The 22,824-nt window shown below is 41.3% G+C and overlaps 1 protein-coding gene across 6 annotated transcripts in view; it reads right to left on the bottom strand.

The window, feature by feature from the left end:
* The window catches only part of LRCH1 (leucine rich repeats and calponin homology domain containing 1), a 191,346-nt gene that overhangs the window by 63,640 nt on the left and 104,882 nt on the right, over positions 1 to 22,824 (bottom strand). For all 6 annotated transcript variants that reach the window (XM_045796796.2, XM_045796799.2, XM_087865143.1 and 3 more), the window contains exons 3-4: positions 14,610 to 14,736; positions 639 to 744 (exon numbers count right to left, since the gene is read on the bottom strand). In XM_045796796.2, the coding sequence (XP_045652752.1) occupies positions 639 to 744; positions 14,610 to 14,736 (233 nt within the window). The remainder of the gene's footprint in view (positions 1 to 638; positions 745 to 14,609; positions 14,737 to 22,824) is intronic.

Genomic DNA, 22,824 nt, shown 5'->3' with positions numbered 1-22,824 from the left:
CGACGTTCCAGAACACCACACATCCATACCCAAAACAACTCATGTTGCCTGCCTCCTGTTATGAGCTGAATCGTGTGTCCCCAAATTTCCTATGTTGGAGTCCTAATTCCCAGGATCTCAGAATGTGACTGCATCTGGAGATAAGGCCTTTAATGAGGTCATTTGTGTGGGCCCTAACCCAATAGGACTGGTGTCCTTATAAGAAGAAAAGATCAGGACAGAGACACAGGAGAAGGATGATGTGAGGACACAGGGAGAAGATAGCCATCTGTAAGCCGAGGACAGAAGCCTCAGAAGACACATCCTAGACTTCCTGCCTCCAGAATTGTGAGAAAATAAATTTCTGGTGTTTAAGCCACTCAATCTGTAATACTTTATCACGTGAGCCTGAGCAAACTCACACACACACACACACACACACACACACAGAGAACCTTATACGGGGGAATGACTGCACTGCTGTACTCCTTGACGAAAATGAGACGTTGAATATTAACTTTTCTGTTATCTGCATGTGACATTCATATAATAATTAATAATTAACATCATTAGACATACACAAACATGACTACACAAACTACCTTCTTCACATACGTAACAAACAAAGAATAAACGTCTCCTGTTTTATTCTTTTTTACCTTGTGGTAAAACTTTAAGGTAATTTCTTCTGACATTCAGTTCCCGTAGAGATTTCAACTGACCTATCTGCTGGGGCAAGGCTGTGATCTCGTTGCAGCTGACGTCCTGCATCAAAAGCAAAGGCAGAAATGATCAACACCCTTTTCCGGGAAATCAAGCATCTCCTGTAAAATCTCCTTAAGGAATTTAAATATGAGGACAACCACTCAAGTACAGTTTTATCTTGCTCTGTACATCCCTGGCCACGTAAGGCTAATTAGCACAGAGAAGAAAAAGAAAGTGCACCATTTTGAACATCCCCTGAGAAGAAAAAAAGAGAAGAAAGGAAGGATGTTTGGAGCATTGGGGGCTACTCTGAGGGCCTCTCGCCTGCTGTGTTCATGTGCTTCAATCTCGTTTAATCCTCACGACGAACCCATGAGGCAGTATTCACAGTTCACTATTTACAGTCAGAAGAACAAGGCTCAGGGAGGTACGTCAGGTGTCCAAGGCAGTTAACACTCGGAACGAATGCCCGCCCACTGTTAAGCCCCTAGCCCGGTGTCTTGAAATAGAAGCTGACATCTCCTACTTACCAAACACACAGTTTACTGTGAGAAACCATGACTGTTAAGGCATCTTTTGGGTGTACTACTTACGTATGATGGAGATCTTACTGGAAGGCTGGGAACTCTGTGGACCTAAACACCTTTAAGTACACTGTACAATCAAGACTGTGAGGCATGTGGATGATGTCTTTTTTTGCACGGAAACACTAATATCCCATTAATCGTTGATTGGAACCACCTCTCGACACACGCAAAACGAAAGCTATGACATTTATAATCATATTATTCTCTCCCCCCATCCCACTCTTCCTCCTTCTCTGGAGCTCTGCTCTGCCCTCACCCCCCACCCCAGCTACTCTCCAGTCCAGAGCAGCATTCTGTCTCGTGAGACACTACGATGGTCTCCTTGACTGGTTCCATACATTGGTCTCCCCAGATCCATCTTTCACAGAGCTGCCAGACTGTGCGTTTCACTATGTTTAGCAGCTTAGACATTTGCAAGAGCTCCTGGGAAACCCATGGGGTAAAGTCCCCGACTCTGTGGCAGGGCCCAGCAGCTACGGTTCAGGGCTGTTTCTCCAGCACCATCTCTATGAAAAGTCCTCCCTTGCGCCCTCAAGCCATGTCATTACTGATTGCGGTCGCCAGCATGTGCCACGGTGTTTCACGGTCCCATATCTGTCAGGTTCCTCCCTGTCCCCAATGTCCTTTTGTCTGACCAACATCTAATTCAAGGCTTGCTCTGCTCTGAAACCTTTGTGGAGGATTCCCCCACTATCCCCCTCTGAACTAACACCCAGGGAGAATGACCTCTTTTTTCCTCTGTGGTCCTGTGCATAACCTATTACTATATTCATATGCTCACACATTTGCCTTCTCTCATGAGCCCGTGAGCTCCTAGATGGAAGATAACCGGGTCTTATTTGCTCCATCTTCCTGCTGCCGAGCAGAACGCCAGGTATAAAGCAAGGGATCAATACATATTGGATGAAATTTCTGAAGTCCATTTATGTTGATACTCTCCTTCTGCCTCATGGCTGGAACCCCAGGATGCTCCAACATACACCCCAATCCTCGGCAGGTCCTGCTTGAAATGGCAGAACCACAGATATACTTGGGCTAGGTTTGATCTCAATGAGATTGAGCCTTTAAATTCCCCACATCACTTCTGAACCTGCAAAAACCGCCCCTTTTACCAGGCAGCAAAGCAGTTTCACATTCACTCAGATGAGGAGAACTTACCCTTGACCCACCCCCAGCAACCCCGGGGCTCCGTGTAAGAGCAGGACTGTGCAGAACGCAGGGGATCACTGCCCTCTGATCTCTTCTCATCTAAAAATCCTCAGGTGACCCGCCCATCTGGCAAGGTCACAAGGCTGCTAAATGAGTATCACCTGGTGAAGGAATAAAACCGCTCGTGCTAAGGGGGATGAAGGAGCCCTCTGCACAGGCTGAGTCTACACAGTGCAACGAGCCGCGGTTCGGCTCTGTGCTCCGCATCCGACTGAGGTGAGCTGGCGTGACAGGCTCACAACACTGGGCGTTCAAGAGCCTCACCCCCAGGCTGGCTGTTGGTGTACCCCTCTTGGTCCTGAAAAGTCACATAAAATTCCACGAAAAAGATCCTTAGTGTTTAAAAACAAAAACAAAAACCCACCAGTACATCTGCAGAGAAATAAAAGCTGAAAGAAGTAATTATTGAATTAAAAGGTCCAGAGATTTGTTCAGTCACTTTGAGCCCCTCACTGAGTCAGTAGATAATTCTGCCTTTCTGCATCTACTTCCATATATGAGAAGGAAAAAGTGAAATGCTACCTCTTCCCTGGTACTGTGGCATCTGATCAGTCACAGATATCAACAACCAAATCCTTTCAGTGAAATCTTTATCTTTCTTCGCCTCAACCAAGTCACAAATAAGCAAGAGGCGCCATTCCATTCTCTTTTAGAAGAGCCCTCACATAAAGGGTGTACAGTAAGCCCTAGAAATACAGGAGATTAAAGCATTCTATTGGACTCACAGACAGGCACAGTCAGACTGGTGATGGTTGGCGGGAGGGAGGGGGTCGTGGGGGAAGAAATCGCGGGAATTTTCCATATCTAGAGAGAAGTTATGTTACTGACATCTATAGTTAAGTTTTTATTAGTCTGTGAGTGACTGCACGAGAAGGACCCTTTGTTCGGTTTATGGGAATCAGTTTTTTGATACGAAACTGACAACTTTCAGAAGTTTCAAGGACAGAATTCTTTAAAAAATCATTATTTTATTTTATTTTATTATTTATTTCGGGGGGGGGGGACAGAGGGAGAGAGAGTCCCAAGCAGACTCCCTGTTGAGCATGCAGCCTGACACGGGCTCGATCCCAAGACTGGGAGACCACACCCGAGCCTAAACCAAGAGTGGACACTCAACCAACTGAGCCATGCACGCACCCCGCCCCCCGCCCCGCAAAATCGTTCTTTTTAAAAAAAGGAGGGGAGAGAGGAAAACAGAGATAACAGCTATATTTAGGCAGCTCATTCAGAGCACAAAGTCTCAATTCAGTCTTATCCTATTTTTTGGGGTGTACTATATTCACCTTGCATTTTGTTGATTATCCTCTGTTTAGCCGGAAAAGTATGCCTGGTTCCCTAAATATAAGGTAATTTTTTTCTGACTTATATTTCTAACATAATGGCTTTATCAAGGAAAATCAACTCCCTTCAGCTATATTTAAATGCTTATTTACCAGTAAGGAAAGCAGTTACCCAATTTACACTTAAAAAAAAAATAATGATAAATAGTTTTTCCTTCTGACCTACAGGATAGGACATCTGTAGACAATTAGAAACACAAAGTCCAATTGTCCATTCACATTTTGAAGTGTGTATAGTGAAGGTCAAATTATTTTAATAGTACTCTGCTGTCAGTTATTTCCTGTCCTGCCAAAATAAGGAGGGGAAAATGCCCAGGCAGATTTAGCATGAAAGCAAGGTAACAACTCACTATTGTATAATCAATATTGTAGAAACTATGCAAAACTCCTTGGCCTCCCAGTTACGGAACCTTGATAAATTTTAAAGAGCTATGAATTTCTTCAGAAAAATAAAACCCCCCATGTCTTCATTAGCTGGGGAATGAGGAGGAGGAAAGAGAGGATAATAGTCTAAATGCTTTGGTAAGATGTTTCAGTTTAGAATATGAAAAAGCAATATTCCTGGAATGGTCTGGTTCTCTAGAACATGTCCGTCCACATTTAGCCTAAGGTATGGTTTTTTAAATTTGAGTTCATTTTGAAAAGATAACATTTAGGAAAATAAATTTAATAAATAAATAACATCAATGATTCACACTTCTGCATTTAGTGAGAATTTGCCAAGCTATGAATTCCAGATTCAGTTGCTTCTTAGAATAGTCAAATGAATCCCTTCTGAATTATCTATTAGCCCCTAAGCTATATCTTAGAAAATACTTATTATAAGCTTCAGTGAATCCAATTACCATATATTCACTGTTATAATAGTGCAAATGTACAGGCAGGCCAAAAAGAAATCATCATAAACATGTCATAAATATTTACTAATTCTATTCTTTTTTATACAGAAGTGAGTCTAATTATTAAATATTAACATAAATATTCAACCTAAGTTTTTGTGGACCAGCCAGTCTAATTTAGTCATTGAGATAAAAAACAAAATGGGGAATTTTAACTATGACTTAAAATATACTTTTTTTTCCCACTGGTTTAATCAACATGTTTTTAAAAAACCAAAGGGAAAACTTTGGAGTCATTTCATGCCAGCCCTTCCAGGCAATAAAGGAACTCTCTAGAAGTGTTAAATGCACATTGGAGACTAAGAGATTTTTGTTATTAAGTGCTAGTTGTTAATTTACCTTCAGGATGCAAAAATGACAAGGATTTAAAACATTAGATTAATTCAGGGATTATTAAGCTAGGTAATGTTCACTTTCAGGAAATAATATAAAAAAAGAAAAAAACTGTTTGTTAAAGGCGTAACCTCTAATGAACACCAACACAACTACTGCGTACTGTGTCAAGATGATCTTGGTTGGGGAAGATGCCCAGTGAGACTGGGCCACACTATGGAAATGCATGTGGTATTCTCATGAGCTACCTTGCTCTGACTCTCAGGTTTTCAAAAACCTAGTGTGGTTATACTATTGCTGAAGTCGTATTTTTATCTTAAATATAGCTCTTCATTTAACTGAAGGAAATGCAAACATTCTGACAGGAAATTTAAGCTATTAATTCCCATCATGGGGATCATGCTCTTTTTTTGGTGGGGGGGATGTCTGTTGTATGACTCACTATGTAACTTTAGGTAAATGTCTTAACCTCTCTGTTCCTATGCAAAGAGAAGTGGCAAAATTAAAAAATTTAAATTTTCTTGTGATATTAGGAAAATCCAATTATCACAATAGAAATAATGAAGAGATTTTGAAAGACAGATACTTAACCCACTTAGGAATCATGTCAATTTTGATTTCTTAGCAATCAGAAACCTCAATGCCTGTAGTCGGAACTTTTTTTTTTTTTTTTTGAAAGATCAGTATGCTGGGGCGCCTGGGTGGCACAGCGGTTAAAAGCGTCTGCCTTCGGCTCAGGGCGTGATCCCGGCGTTCCGGGTTCGAGCCCCACGTCAGGCTCCTCCTCTATGAGCCTGCTTCTTCCTCTCCCACTCCCCCTGCTTGTGTTCCCTCTCTCATTGGCTGTCTCTATCTCTGTCAAATAAATAAATAAATAAATCTTAAAAAAAAAAAAAAAGAAAGATCAGTATGCTCATTTAAACTCAAGACTTTTTCAAGCAACTGCTGGTATGATAAATTACCACCTCCCGACGTTTACTGGATGTCTCCTTCCAGTATAAAACTCCACTTCACACCCTTGCATATACTCACAAACATCTGTCCCAACTCAAAGCTCTTCAACAAAATGGATCTTAAACAAGCCATGGATTTCCAACTGTCCCACAGAAACTAGAGACATTAGGAGGCATCTCCAGAGACTACAAATGGAAAAATGATTATGGAAGACACATGAATTTACGTCTCCCCTACACCGAGCTCCGAGGTTGGAATGTTATGGATGAAACTGAAGAAGGGATTTTTCTCAGAAGCAGGCCAGTACCCCCTGTGTCTATAATCAATCCTTGAATTCAAACTCCCCCCACACACAAACAAACATTTCATGAAAAGAGAATAAAAAATGAGATGCCTAGTCAGAGCCAGGAAATGCCCCTTTCTATCAGTTATTACTTGCGTCAGGCTCTGTGAGCTTTTCGGTGGTAAGAGCAGGTTCTGGATCAGGGATACTACGTTCTCTTATACGGAGGTAAGAGCTGGGAGCCACAATTTTCACTGCCTGAGGTGGGGAAAGACAAATTGAAAGAAACCACGCAAGGGCTAGAGCATCTCTGGACCCCAGTATATCAGCATGCACAGGGAACCATGAGGAAACTCACCTTCATTGTGCTCTAACTTGGTGTGCTGTCTTCACAGCTGTCTGGGAATCATAACATAGGCCATTCATATGGCACCTCCTACCAAATATTCAACATGCCTTTTCCTTCAGGCATGGTTTGACAGTAAAGGAACCATGTCTCCAAATGTTAATGTGGTTTTAATGAGTAAAATAAGGGTTAGTCAATACCAGAATATTCTACTGACCTTCCCTGACTAGCTGTAGATCTCCATGAGGAAACTTCCAGACAGACACTGACCCTATTTTTGTAACATTCATTCTCTGATTGATTCACTTTCGGCTGTTCATGCTCTGCCCCAACTTTAATGGGAAAACCACTGCAAGGGGAACCAGGAACTCAACAAACAAACAACAAACAAAACATTCTCCTCATCATGTGACACGTCATCTAGAAGAAGACACAACAAGCAGAGCTGTGTGGTGCTGTCATCACACAGAACTGGTTTTCACCCCAGCTCCACCACTCCATAGCCCCATGGCTTTGGATAAGTAATTCTGAAATTCAAATTTGTCTACAGAATGTAGATAATATATCTACCTTGCTGAGTTACTGTCAAGATTATATGCAATAATCCATGGCATGTACCTAGCAGAGTGCCAGGCATACAGCAGGTGTTCAGTAAATGCCAGGGCTTTTTCTCTTTCTCTTACAGAAAGAACAGCCAGATACAAAGACTTACAAAGCAACATATATCCAGATTACAGCTACACCTCTGAGAGTACCGGAGGGACAGAAGTAATTCATAGTAGCCAAGAAAGTCAGGAAGTTCTAGATCTTTCCCATCAGAAATGACCCTGGAGGGGCCAGCTGCATAGAGCTAGGATTCCTTAAATTCTCTTGCACCTGAAACAACATAGAACACTATCCTGGCTTCCCATGGATTCAAAAAAGGACATCTCGATAGGTGCTTCTTTTTTTTTTTTTTTTAAGATTTTATTTATTTATTTGACAGAGATAGAGACAGCCAGCGAGAGAGGGAATACAAGCAGGGGGAGTGGGAGAGGAAGAAGCAGGCTCATAGCGGAGGAGCCTGACTCGATCCCGTAACGCCGGGATCACGCCCTGAGCCGAAGGCAGACGCTTAACCGCTGTGCCACCCAGGCGCCCCTCGATAGGTGCTTCTTAATGACTTCTCCATGGAAGGAGCAACACTTGTGTTCCTTTGTTCTCTGCACAATCTCAAATGGCTGGATGACCCAATCACTGCACGGCAATGCTTTTTGTTTTATTTTCGGATAACCGCGGTATACTGAAGATGGTAAGATGGTGTTTTCCAACTTTAGTTCCTCTTAAAAATTAGAGAGGACTCCTCCTTTCTTGCAGACAGCTACAGTGCTTTTGTTCTTGTTTTTCAAGCCAATGATGACTGTGGAATACTCACACTTGGAAGAGAAGAGGGTTTACAACTCCATCTAGGATACTCTTTGAGTCTAACGTGAAATTTAAAAATATTTCTTCCAAAATAGCTAAACACTGCTCAGAGCCTGATAAGCATAGTGATTTTATCAGCACTTAATTGGCTTCAGGTACTCTGAACGCTTGGGGGCGGGAAGGAAGTGGCTCCCAAATTTTTTTAACAAGGTGGTTACCATGTAACTATAAAACAAAGCCTCCCAAGCAAGTCTAGAATCACTTTAGGCTCTCCGGGGAATTGCTTTCCAACTGATAGCTGAAAATCATTGGACATGGTTACCTACAGTAGCGCTACTATTTTAAGAAAAGAAGAGATGAAAGATAAGTAAGAACGGATGGAAACTAATCTTTTTTTAGTCTGTGACCTTAAGCAAGGTCACCACCCCTTGTGGTTAAATAATGGCAATCAATTAAATATTCACCAGAGTCAGAAATAAATGCTTTTCACAAAGACAATGCCTGTTCACACAGTTAAAGAACACAGGCTGCAGAGCTGCCCCACCCACACGTGGCTACTGAGCACGAGAAATGTGGCTGGTCCAACCTGTGAGATGCTGTCTGTATAAAATATATGCTGGACTTCAAAGACTTGATATGAAAAAAATACAAAATATCTCATTAATTATATATTGCATACATGCTGAAATAATATTTTGGCCATCCTGCATAAAATAAAAAAAAATTATTAAAATTAACTTCACTTGCTTTTTAAAAAAAAATATGGCTACCAGTGCATTTAAAATTACATTTACTGACAGCAATGAGATAACAAAAAGAAGTAAAAGGCATCCAAATTGGTAAGGAAGAAGTAAAACTCACTATTTGCAGATGACATGATACTCTATATAGAAAACCCTAAAAACTCCACCAAAAAACTACTAGAACTGATAAATGAATTCAGTAAAGTCTCAGAATATAAAATCAATGTACAGAAATCTGTTGCATTTCTATACACTAATTTCTATACACTAATAATGAAGCAGCAGAAAGAAAAATTAAGAAAATAATCCCATTTACAATTATACCAGAAGTAATAAGATACCTAGAAATAAACCTAACCAAAGAGGAAAAAGACCTGTACTCTAAAAACTATAAAACATCAATGACAAACTGAAGATGACACAAAGAAATGGAAAGACATTCCATGCTCACGGATTGAAAGAACAAATATTGTTAAAATGTCTATACCACCCAAAGCAATCTACACATTTAATGCAATCCCTATCAAAATACCAACAGCATTTTTCACAGAACTAGAACAAACAATCCTTAAAGTTATATGAAACCACAAAAGACTCCAAAATTGTCAAAGCAATTTTGAAAAAGCAAAACAAAGCTGGAGGCATCACAATTCCAGATTTCAAGTTATATTACAAAGCTGTAGTGATCAAAACAGTATGGCACTGGCACAAAAATAGACATATAGATCAATGGAACAGAATAGAAAACTCAGAAATAAATCCACAATTCCATGGTCAATTAGTCTTTGACAATGCATATAAGAATATCCAATGGGAAAAAGACAGTCTCTTCAACAAATGGTGTTGGGAAAACTGGACAGTTACATGCAAAACAATGAAACTGGACCACTTTCTGACACCATACACAAAAATTCAAAATGGGTTAAATACCTAAATGTGAGACCTGAAACCATAAAAATCCTCAAAGAGACCACAGGTAGTAAGGTCTCTGACATGAGCCATATCAACATTTTTCTAGATAGGTCTCCTGAGGCAAGGGAAAGCAAAAACAAACTGTTGGTACTACACCAAAATAAAAAGCATCTGCACAGTGAAGGAAACAATCTACAAAACTAAAAGGCAACCTACTGAATGGGAGAAGATATTTGCAAATGATATATCCAATAAAGAGTTAGTATCCAAAATATGTAAAGAACTTAGGCAACTCAACACCCTAAAAAACAAATAATCCAATTTGAAAAATGGGCAGAAGACATGAACAGAGATCTCTCCAAAGAAGATGGCCAACAGATGACCAACAGACACATGAAAAGATGCTCAACATCACTCGTGAGGAAATGTAAATCAAAACTACAATGAGATATCACCTCACACCTGTCAGAATGGCTAAAACCAAAAACACAAGAAACAACACATGTTGGAGAGAACGTGGGAAAAAAGGAACCCTTGTGCACCGTTCTTTTTTCAGTGGAATGCAAACTGGAGCAGCCACTCTGGAAAACAGCATAGCGGTTCCTCAAAAAAGTTAAAAATAGAACTACCCTATGATCCAGCAATCACACTACTGGGTATTTACCTAAAGAATATAAAAATACTGATTCAAAGGGATACATGCACCCCGATGTTTATAGCAGCATTATTTACAATAGCCCAATTATGGAAGCAGCCTAAGTGTCCATCGACTAATAAATGGTTTTTTAATGATTTTTTTAAAAGATTATTTATTTATTTATTTGACAGAGATAGACAGCCAGCGAGAGAGGGAACACAAGCAGGGGGAGTGGGAGAGGAAGAAGCAGGCTCATAGCGGAGGAGCCCGATGTGGGACTCGATCCCGGAACGCCGGGATCACGCCCTGAGCCGAAGGCAGATGCCTAACGACTGCGCTACCCAGGCGCCCCAACTGATAAATGGTTTAAGGAGATGTGACATGCATGCATGCGCACACACACTCTGGAATATTATTCAGCCATAAAAAAGAATGGAATCTTGACATTTTCAACAACATGAGTGGAACTAGAGAGTGTTATGCTAAGTGAAATAAGTCAGGGAAAGATAAATAGCACATGACTTCACTCATGTGCAGAATTTAAAAAACAAAACAAATGAGCAAAGGAAAGAGAGAGAAACAAGCCAAGAAACAGACTCTTCACTATAGAGAACAAACTGATTGTTACCAGAGGGGAGGTGGGTGGGGGGATGGGTGAAATATGTGATGGGGATTAAGGACTGCACTTGTCATGATAAGTACTGAGTGACATATCAAAGTGCTGAATCACTATATGGTACACCTGAAACTAATATAACACTGTATGTCAACTACATTGGAATTAAGAATAGCATAGAGAAGGGGAGGGGAGGGAAGGGGAGGGGAGAGGAGGAGAGAGGAGAGAAGAGAACATTTGCTGCTTGCATTATCTTCCCATCAAGCAGTGCTGGTGAGGGAGCTTCCGCTCAGGCCACAAGTCAGCTACACCACACCGACCTTCTGTACATCACACGCTGTCTCTCTATGTTGGGCTTTTTCATTTATAAGATGTCAAGAGCTTGGACTAGATGGCTTTTAAAACCCCCATGGCTCTAACATTCTAGGATTCAAGGATTCAACAGTTATTGCTGATGGAGAAAAGAAACCGGAGCCAGTTGATGACAGTGCTAATTAGTAGTTAGTCGACACCAAACAGTTAGTGTAACGAAGAGGCAGGGCAGCCCTTGCTAGAGCTGGGCTCTGGACAGGGTGCCTAAGGAAAGCTCAACGGGTCCCTTACAGCCACCCCCTAAGCATGGGTGTCCCGAGGCGGGAGACAGTGCTATTCCACCCCGGCCGCGGTGCCAGCCCAGCAGCTGACGAGAGCACCTGAGGAAAGCCCTGCTCTGGTGTGGGGCTGGCTCCAGGCTCAGCGCACGGGCCACGTCGTCACAGAGGAGCTGGTCTGCAGCTCCCACAGCACAGCGGATGCGGGGCACGCTGTCGGCTTAAGCCCAGGATGCGGTGGGACAGAAACGCGTCCCAGCTGCCAACAGGTTCCAGCAGACTGACCTCACCTATGAGCCACCCAGCTGTGGGAGCCCAAAAAGTGGGGAAAAACCAACCTGTGATTCATATTGTGTTTGTAAGACTTAACCCAAATTCTAGCAGACCTGGATTTTGTGGTTTACGAGACTCCTAAAAGAAGTATTATTAAAAAAAAAAAAAAGTATATGACTAACAGTTTTTTTCTTTTCTTTGAATATTTTTAAAAATCTTATTTAATTATTTGAGAGAGAGAAAGAGAGCGAGAGAGAGAGCATGGGGGGCAGGGGCAGAGGGAGAGGGAGAAGCAGACTCCCCTACCGAACAGGGAGCCCGACCTTGGGGCTCCATCCCAGGACCATGAGATAGTGACTTGAGCTGAAGGCAGATGCTTAAATGACTGAGCCACCCAGGCACCCCTGGAAGTTTGCCCTTCCTAATCCCATTCATCTATTTCACTCATCCACCTGCCCCCATCCCCTCCAGCAACTGCCAGTTGTTCTCTGTTACTTGTGAGTCTCTTTCTGGTTTTTGTTTGATTTTTTTTTTTTTTTTTTTTAGATTCCACATATAAGTGAAACCATATGGTATTGATCTTTCTCTGACTTATTTCATACCCTTTAGGTCCATCTATGTTGTCACAAATGACAAGATTTCATTCTTTTTTATGGCTGAGTAATATGCCATTGTATATTCATCTATCAATGGACACAGGTTGTTTCCACATCTTGGCTATTGTAAATAACGCTGCAATCAACATAGGTATGCATGTATTTTTTCAAATTAGTGTTTTTGTATTCTTTGGGTACCCAGTAGTGGAATTATTGGATCATATGGTAATTCTATTTTTAATTTTTTAAGGAATTTCCATACTGTTTTCCATAGTGGCTGCATTAATTGACATTCCCAACAGTGTGGGAAGATTCCCTTTATTCCACATCCTTGCCAACACTTGCTATTTTTTGTCTTTTTAATACTAGCAGTTCTGACTGGTGTAACGTGTTATTGTGGTTCTGACTTGCATTTCCCTGATGATCAGTGATATTGAGCACCTTTCCATGTGTCTGTTGGCCATCTATATGTCTTCTTTGGAAAAACTTCTATTCAGGTCCTCTGCCCATTTTTTATTCAGATTTCTTTTTTTGCTGTTGTTGAGCTGTACGGGTTCTTTATATATTTTGGATATTACCTCCTTATTGAATAAATCACTTGCAGATATATTCTCCCATTCACTAGGTTGCTTTTTTGTTTTGTTAATAGTTTCCTTTGCTGTGCAAAAGCTTTTTATTTTTGTGTAGACTCAATAATTTTTTAAAAATATTTATTTATTTGAGAGAGAGCATGAGATGGGGGAGAGTTAGAGGGAGAAGCAGACTCCCTCCTGAGCAGGGAGCTCTTGTGGGACTTGATCCTGGGACTCCAGGATCGTGACCCGAGCCGAAGGCAGTCACTCAACCAACTCAGCTACCCAGGCACCCCTCAATAATTTATTTTTGCTTTTGTTTTCCCTTGTCTAAGGAGACATATCCATAAATACATCATTAAGGCTATTTGATGTCTAAGAGATTACTGCCTGTTTTAGGGGTTTCATAGTTTCAGTTCTCACATTTATGTCTTTAATCCATTTTGAGTTTATTTTTGTGTATCGTTTAAGAAAGAGATCCAGTTTCATTCTTTTACATGTAGCTGTCCAGTTTTCCTAATACCATTAATTGAAAAGACTGTCTTTTCCTCATTGTATATTCTTGCCTTCTTTGTCACAGATGAACTGACCATGTAAGCATGAGTTTACCTTCTGGGCAGTCCATCCTTTTCCACTGATCTATGTGTCTATTTTTGTGCCAGTACCCTACTGTTTTGATTACCACAACTTTGTGGTATACCTTGAAATCTGGGATTATGATACCTCCGGTTTTGTTCTTCTTTCTCAAGATGGCTTGGCTATTTGAGAAGACCCCTGCATCTTCATAACCAATTCCAACTTTGGTGTGAGCTGGTTAGAATGGGTTTCAGATACTACTATCACATAAGCCCTGAGGAAGACGCTCCTTCTTTACCTTTAACGCCTTTATACAGCAATAACACATTTCTATACTAAAATCAAAGCTGATACAAATATGACATGGGTGCTGTCACTTTCCCAGCCAACTCCCCGTGCAAACATGATGAAGGGTTAATAGCACTCTCTATCTGGGCCTCACAAGTCATCACCCTAGTGTCCCACGTGGCCCCAAAGAAATTAACTGAAGTTGGCACACAGGGGAAAAGTTATTGGCCATAGACTCAGGTGCACACTTACAAACCCATCTCTACCCATAAAGTTTGTTTTTGTTTTGTTTTTTGTCTCTGGGGATATGGTCACATTTTAGATTTCATCAATTTGGGGCAATGGTTACTAAAACCCTTACAAGAATCAGAGCGCTCTGTTCTTTCTGAATTGAGTATTTATATTCATAAAGTATGGCCTACTAACTTATTTGTACATTATTTTGCCAGTTTATCCATAATTTGTCACAAATTTATATGCAATCTGAAAAAAACTGATCTAACTACCACATGATAACCTGCAAACTTCAGGAACTGTAAATCCTGTGAACTTCAGGAAGTGTAAATACAGGAAACCTGTAAATTGCAAGAACTGTGTCTGCCACAGCAAGGCCAAGATTGTTCCTCTCCCCACTTAATGTCTTTATCATACACAGCCCCCCCCCACATAGGTGTCTCCCTGTCCAACAGTAGCGAAAAGTCTTTCTGACTACCTTGATAGACTAGGATTAATAAACAAAAAGAGCATCTTAAAAATCAGTAACATACCAACTCCATCAACTGTTTGAGCTGACCTATCTCTTCTGGCAGCGATCCAAGTTTGTTGTTACTTGCGATTAAGACTTTGAGAGGCAGACCACACAGGCAGGCAGGCAGGGCAGACAGCTGATTTCGACTGCAAAGACAGTACAAGGACACAGGTGAACATACAGGCCACTCCATGCTGTTTCTGAATGTTTGTGAGTCAGCAAGAAGAGAGGAGTGATCCGAGAAGACATTTTACGAATACAAACGGTCCAATAAAGTTTCTGCATGTGTCATAAATCCCAAGTACAGAACATAATACAAAAGATTTCTAAGAAAGAAAGGCAGGGGCCCCTGGGTGGCTCAGGCCAGTTGAGCGTCTGACTCTTGATTTCGGCTCAGGTCATGGTCTAGGGTCCTGGAATGGAGCTCAGTGGGGAGTCTGCTTCTCTTTCTCCCCCTCCCTCTGCCCCTCCCCTGACTCCTGCACGTGCTATAAATAAATTAATTAATTAAATAAATCTGTAAAAAGAAAAAGAAAGGCATAGGCAGTTCTGCGGGAAACAACTTTTTCCAGCACGAGGAGCCCCATCAAACCCCCCGCAGAAGCTGAGTCCTTGGCCAGCCCCGAGGCAGATGGGCATCACGCCCTGTGCCTCCAAGAGCAACAGGAGGCTGTGGCAACTGTTCTCTCCCTGACAATGTGAGCAGGAAACTCAGCAAGATCCAAGCACCACGAAGGCATCCTCCCGTCCATGTTGGTAGTGATGGGGAAGATCATTTTGCTGCAACTTATAAAAGACCCTCAGCCTGATTGCCAACATTTCGAGCCTGATTTCCAACATTTCGACTCTGCTTCCTTTTGCTAACACAAGAGCCGCTATGGTTAAGGTCTATTTTGGTGTCCGCAAGGGAGCTAATTAAAAGAAGAAAAAAAGCTGGGGGTGCCTGGGTGGCTCAGTCAGTTAAGCGTCTGACTTTGGCTCAGGTCATGGTCCGAGGGTCCTGGAATTCAGCTCCCTCTCCATCTGCCCCTCCCCCAGCTCATTCTCTCTCTCTCTCTCTCTAATAAATAGATAGATAGATAGATAGATAGATAGATAGATAGATAGATAGATAGATAATCTTAAAAAAAAAAAAAGGAAGAAGAAAGTAAAGTCGGCCTCCTGGCAAAAGTGAAGCTGGAGGCTCGAGGGGTTCAGTTTCACAGAGGGTGGGTCCAGGTCTCACTTCCGCTTTGCATGAAAAGGTTTTCTACCGAGAAGTGTCTGAACTTCCTATCATCAGTGCTTAGTTTTCCTGAGAAATGGGAAAATAATGGATAAGTGAAATACATGAACCATCTTATGTATGTCAGCCATTTATTTCAACCTCCTCTCCCACAAAAAGCCCCTTTCCTGCCATCAAGTAAGGAGATAGATGGTTTTCAGTTTCCCTGTCTTTCTTTCCCCACTATTCTGCCGATGAAGCCAATGGCCAGGCCATGAAATATCTAAAAATCTGTTTGTCATGTTACTGCAACTATTCAGAACTTCTTTTGTGTGTGTGCACGCACATGCACGAAGCTTCCGAGGCTGTGGTACAGTGTGCGTGTGTTTATGGGCACACATAAATCAGTGTGTGTGAGACGAAGGGACACACAGCCTGAAAACACACCAAAATGTTATCAGTAGTTCTTTGAAGGAGATTAGGTACAATGAGTGTCTTTTTATTTTCTTCCTTATACTTTGCTGAATTTTCCAAAATTCCTACAAAGTGCTTTTATAATTAAGAAATAAGTATCACAGGGCGCCTGGATGGCTCAGTCCATTAAACGTCCAACTCTTGGTTTCAACTCAGGTCGTGATCTCAGGTGTGTGTGATGGAGCCCTGTACTGGGCTCAGCGGGGAGCCTGCTTCTCTTCCTCTGCACCCCCCACTTGCATGCTCTCTCTCATGCACTCTCTCTCTTTAAAATAAATAAATACATCTTAAAAAAAGAAATAAGTATCACTATAAAAAGATAAACTTCATCTGTATACTAGTTACATGGTACTTCTATTTGTGAAAATTCACTGAGATGTATAATTATGTGATGTGCACTTTTCTGTACGTATTATATTTCAGTTAGAGGTTTTACTCCCCTACTCCCCCATATAAGGAGGTGGGAATTACATGGCTAAATAAAGCGCATCTCTAGCTGATGGGCTGAGAAAGAACCTTTCTAGGGACACCTGGGTGGTGCAGTTGGTTAAGCCTCTGCCTTCGGCTCAGGTCATGATCCCAGGGTCCTGGGATCAAGCCCCACATGGAGCCCCTTGCTCAGCGGGGCGTCTGCTTCTGCCCCTCCCCCCTCACTCACTCTCTCTCAAATAAATAATGAAATCTTAAAAAAAAAAAAAAAAGAACTTTTCTAATGTGGGTGCTCCCCTGTAACTACTCTGATATCTCTTCTGCTCCAGGTACCCAATGCCTGGGTAATAGGGTTTTATCAAGAAAAGATACAGTCAATCATCCCTTCATTGCCCAGATCTGCAAAGAGAGCTATTTCCAGAAAGGAGCAGAAGGAGAGAGGTTTCTCTAAGACAGTCCAGTGGAGGGACAGAGGAGATTGAAAGCCGAATGGGGGTAGAGGGTGTCCCTGGCACTGGAAGGACCAGCTGGCTCTTCACTTCCTCCTGGTTAGAGTGACAGGTGAAAATAAGGGTGATGGGTGTGCCCTGGCACCTTCTCCTGTCTCTGAGGGCAGCGTAACGGAAACAAGGGCTACCAGCCTGTCTTCCAGCCTCTGACATCCACCCACAGGAGCCCAGTGGAGCTATTCTGGCTGGTTGACAGGGACTTTCTGGTGCTCTAATGGGAGAGCTTTCTTCAAGCTCCTTAAAAAGCTCCTTAGACACTACCTCTGGAAAAAAGAACGAAGTTTATTAAAAGGTGGCAAGTAAATAATGTGGAATGTAATTTGTGGTTATAAAATATTTATTAATATGTAATTTCATAAAGTGAGGACTGGTTACTTAAAATGTTAAAGCAATTTTTTTGGAGCCATATTTAAACTTCCTTTTGAAGAGAAGATAAGAAAACAAAGATTAGTATTTTCAAAAATTTCTACATTTTTATTTTCATAGAATTAACAATTACAGTTGAAGATTCTTCCCGTGTTTTTTTGCTTGGAAACTCAGATTTAAACTATTTCCAGTCTCACCATAATGCAGGCGTCTCATCAGATTAACAGATATTGAACCAGGAGAGCCATTTATCATACCATTTAAGCAACGTAATGAAGGCTCTGCTCGCTCAAAAGCATGGTATTTGAGATTACATGGGATTATGCTCATGGGAATTCTAAGGTGTATACTAATTTAAAATTTAAAAAATTTAAGCATTTTAAATTTAAAATGTTAGTATTAATTTTAAATTTAAGCATTTTAAATTTAAGCATAATTAAATGTAAGCGCGGTTTCTTTGATGGAGGTACAAGCTTTTTATGCTAAAAGTTGCTGATGGAATAGCCTGTTTATGCCCCCACACCATACTGTAGTCAGTCACCTGTAGATAAATCCAGATGCCAGAACTTTAGTTATAATATAGCATGCTACAGACCTGGGTCACATTTCTTCTATTTCATTGATCCATTCTGTCAGGCTCGACTTCATATATTTTATCTCAGGATGTTCCTGTATGACTTGTAATTTCCCCAATAGAAAAAGGAAATACACATGCACACAAAAACCCATTAGCCGTCCAGCGAATATTTATAAAGGACAGGAGAAACCCCACTCCCTTTAATCCTCTACTGCGAAAGACCACATGGGTAGCCTGAGTTTTTTGAAACCACTCATCTGGCAGCAATTTTTCTCAAGCAAATAAGAGCCTCAGGCCGCAAACAACTATCTTGCTCCCCACTTGTCTCCTGCTGGCCTCTGTGCTAAAAACGGGCCCTTCACGGGAAGAATGTTTAAAATAAGGCCATGTAGTGTCTAATAAGATAATGGCCAACATTTATATTCAAATCTACCCCGTAAGCTCCACCTGAAAGCAAAATTTAAAAAAAATTTTTTTTAACTTGCTCATTAGAGTAGATTAAATTAGTGTGGGAAAAGGGCCACTCATTCAGAAGCAGAAATTACAGATTTGGTCATGGCAGCCCGAGCCTTCCTGCCCAGCATCTCTTGTCACTCTCCCTGCCCAGTCTGGTGGAGGATGATGGCACAGGGAGGGAGAAAGAGCGGCGGGAAGACGTTAGGCTTTTACCCGGCCTGTTTATTGCTAATGCTTCCTCTTCCATCATTCTCAGTTGAATACTCCGTACTAGATTTATTGGTCTATTTCCTCATGTCAAGATGAAACAAGGCAGCTCAACATAATTTGAACACTTCTGATAGCTTTAGTTTACAGGATAAATTTCTCTTGGCTTCAAGTACCCACTATCCCTCACTTAACCTAATTCCCAAATTTAGGAATTTGCAAACCAAGTCACTTCCATATGGTTTTACTGTTAGAGAGTCCTAATTTAATGTGTTTTGACTATGGCACTTATTAATATCCATGTTTTCAGACTTAATGGTGGTATTTAACATTATTTGTTATTGGTTTATCAGAAAGCTATTTTTCCTAAAGTATGTGATGATAAAAAAATTCTATATTCTTACATGTGATTTTATTATCAGGGTATCATATTTTTTTTATTCTACTGGAATCGTGTATGGGTTCTTTTTAGTGTATGACTCACTCAATAATTGAGGGTAGAACTCCCTCAACAGAAAATAATTTATAGCAAGACTTCTGTAACATATTCACCTACTCAACTGGTGAAAAGTTCAGCAACTATAGAATTAGAAGGCCTGGCTTCAAATCCCGTCTCTGCTACAAACGTTTAGTTTAAGTAAAACATTTAACCCCTCTGGTTTTGTCGTCCTTAAAACATAGATAATAATACTTACCTAACACAAGACATGAGATTAGGGATGCAAATGTGCACAGCCCAACGTTAAATCTCTACATAAAGATGAAACCGTACCCGACCGCTAATGTGGCAAAAGCAGCGGGGACGGGACCAAAGAGAGCGTCTGTGTGCTTAGCTCGGTTTTAGTTACTTATTTTATTTCCTAACTGCTCAAATTTCAGCCACTTTTAAAATATGGTTTCATGTTCCATTCACTGAAAACATATACCAATTAAGCATGCGGGGTAGGACCAGGCTGGGCTATACAATTTCAGGTTAAGAGAAACCAAGTAAACTATGACTGGTCTGGAAACCCTAGACTGGCACCTGCGAGCACATGAACGGCTTTCTCTCCCCAAATGCCAGGTTCCTACTATTTCTCTGAGAAAACATGAATACCCAGGAGTTACCATCTTCATTTACTGTTTGGTTTCTGAACAGTAACAGAAATCATGATGTGAGATCCTTAACCAACGCAAGCCTAGTCAGAAAATGCCCCAGCTCCACCTAAAAAGCCAGAGAGAAAGCAGGGCAGGTTTCATGGTGTGGACACTCCGGGCTCCCCCTCTAGGAGTCTCGCCTTGGGGGGAGGGGAAGGAAGGAAGAAACAAGTATGCGGTCGTTATTACTACTGTTCGTGTTTGTCTGTGCTTGGGGTGTGACCTCCAGAGACAGCAGTTATTTTGCTTTAACCAACCAAGCAAGTTTCCTTTCAAAGGATACCTCACCCAATTTTGTGTTTATGGGTTCTTCTGGGTTTTTTTGTTTGTTTGTTTTGCATACCCTGTTCACCTTTCATTCAAGGCAGAGTAAATGTTTTATGGGTTTTTTTTCTCTTTTGCATATGACACTTGACTGTTAATTGTCTTTATACACACACATTAGTGAACAATATCTATAGAGAACCATTTCCTTTTTCCTGCTGGCTCCATTCTGAAAAACCCACCATGGCAAAATGTCTCACCCTCGCTTCCCCTGATGACAGAGTACTTCCCCTTCATCACCACCCCTCCCCCTGCATTCCCACCATCAGCAGATGCCTGCGACACTTTCCAACAACCACCAGAGCCTTGCTTCAAGTTGCCTAGCATATTTTGGTGGACTTCAATGTTATAAATACAAATTACATGAATACCATTTTCATCATGTTTTACATGAAATTTGTAATGCAGTCCTGCGATTCAGATTTCGGGCATGCACAAAAGCTGGGCACCCACGCTGAAACGGAACTTTGAAAGCAGTTATGCTGTCTACAACTTAAGGGTGGCCATCACCCGAAAACTTAAAATGTTTTAAGACCAGGAACACAGAATCATCCTTCCGCCTGAATCGTGAACCAGCTGCTGAACACTATACCAATCCGTTTCACACTCTACACACGTGAAGGCCATATCTGGAGAAGCGAAAGGGTCAGCCTCAGAAAAGAGGACTGAAAGAGAAGCAAGAAGCAAAACGTGAGTGTCTACAGCAGCTCAGAATTCAGGCCAAAGGCTGCACCAGCCCTCCGGCTGTGCATTTTCGCGTGCATACCTGCACCATATTTGGCCACTGCAACTGAACCCAGTTCCCACAATAACAGCCTATCAGTCTCCTCCTGAGTGTAAATAAAGCCTTGCTTAAAATACTCCACTTTTTTATACTCTCCATGGCCGGCAACCACCACTGCCGATGTCTGTAATTAGATTTCAAAGTGTAATTATTGATAGCGTGCCCCTTCTCAGTTAGTTCCTATCCTTTCTTCTCAAGAGCTCATCAATTCTAAAAGGACAAGCCTCTAAAAACCATGACTTTAAATTTCCTCTTTAATAGTTTCTCATGCCCTTCCTTCACTCGAAAATGGAGCTAAGTGTTCAAAATCAATGAAGCATTGGATGTTCAAAGAGAATGCCAGCAAGAATACTAATCTGCTAAACACCTTCAGAGGCAAGAATGTAGATTTGGGGTTTTAAGTGTTAAGGCTGTAGGGGCACCTGGGTGGCTCAGTCAGTTAAGCGTCTGACTCTTAATCTCAGTTCAGGCCTTGATCTCAGGGTTGTGAGTTCAAGCCCTGCATTGGGGCTACTTAAAAAATATAAATAAACAAAATAAAAATATCAAGACTGTAGAGGCCTGAGCCCTATGTCCTGAAAGACACCACTGTGCAAAACACTGTTGCTGGCATATAGGCAAACCACCACTAAATGGCTAAGAAAGATGTACTGGCACTGAAGAGAATTCTCCCACTTTTTGGAGTCATGTTCCAGGTAGAATGGACACTAGCTTCCTATTACCAGGCAAGGATGCCTACCTTACCCACCTTCTCCTCCATGAGACTCTACCAAGCCAAAATGTTACTTTAACATTTTTCCTCCACCCAAAGAGACAGGGATATCCATATGGACTTAAAGGAGAACAGGCTGCCCAGATCAACTTCCACCCAGGGACACTGAGTGAATACAAAATATTCATAATAAAATTTAAGATGCCTGAACATTTTTTAACATTTTTTTCTATCATTTAAAGACGGATGTCTCTTCATATATTTCTAGGCATTTTTGAACGCAGATGGAATTGCATGAATATAAGTCTATACACATCCTCTTTTTTCTACTTATCCTTCTGAGGAAATGAGGCTTCATTAGAGTTCCTATCATGTAGGAGCTTGACAACCTATAATAACAAAGTTCCATTTAACTGCTCTAATACTTTTACGGATCAGCACCATATCCACGTTACTAACAATACGAGAAAATCTATTCACTTTACGAGATCTTTCGCACTCTTTTTCTTAACCCATATTGCAATAGATATGACATAGCATATCACAAACCTGATTTGACAATTTAAGAAACATTTCTTGGGTCGTCACTGTGCTAGGCACTTAGACAACTACTATTTTATTTACATTCACAACAATCATAAAATATAAGCATTAAGCCCCCGACTGTTCAGATGCAAAAGCTGACGTTCAGAGGGTTCAAAGAACTTGCTCCAAGTTGCCTAGCTAGGGAGTTGCTCTGTGCTGTGTGGTTTCAAACCAGGTGGGTCAGGCTTCATATCAATGTCTGTGATCTTCCTCAATACAACACAGCCTATTTCCATTGACTTTGGAATAAAAAGTGAAGGGAAACCAGGAAAACTGTAGAAGAGGACCCCAAATTCCTCGCAGGAGGCAATGAGAGGCTAGACTGGCCATTCAAAGATTAATTTCTATGAAAAAGGATAGAGGACAGGGTCAAAGATAATTTCTGAGATTCCAAGCTAGGGGGCTGAAGAAAAATGGGAGCGTGGACAGGAACAAAGATGCTAATTTGGGAAAGAAGAAAATGAGCTTAG

This window comes from Ursus americanus, chromosome 10 (assembly GCF_024610735.1).
Source record: "Ursus americanus isolate L20-20 chromosome 10, mUrsAme1.1.p, whole genome shotgun sequence".
In the NCBI taxonomy this organism is placed as follows: Eukaryota; Metazoa; Chordata; class Mammalia; order Carnivora; family Ursidae; genus Ursus; species Ursus americanus.
This window is presented reverse-complemented; position numbering and strand designations above follow the sequence as displayed.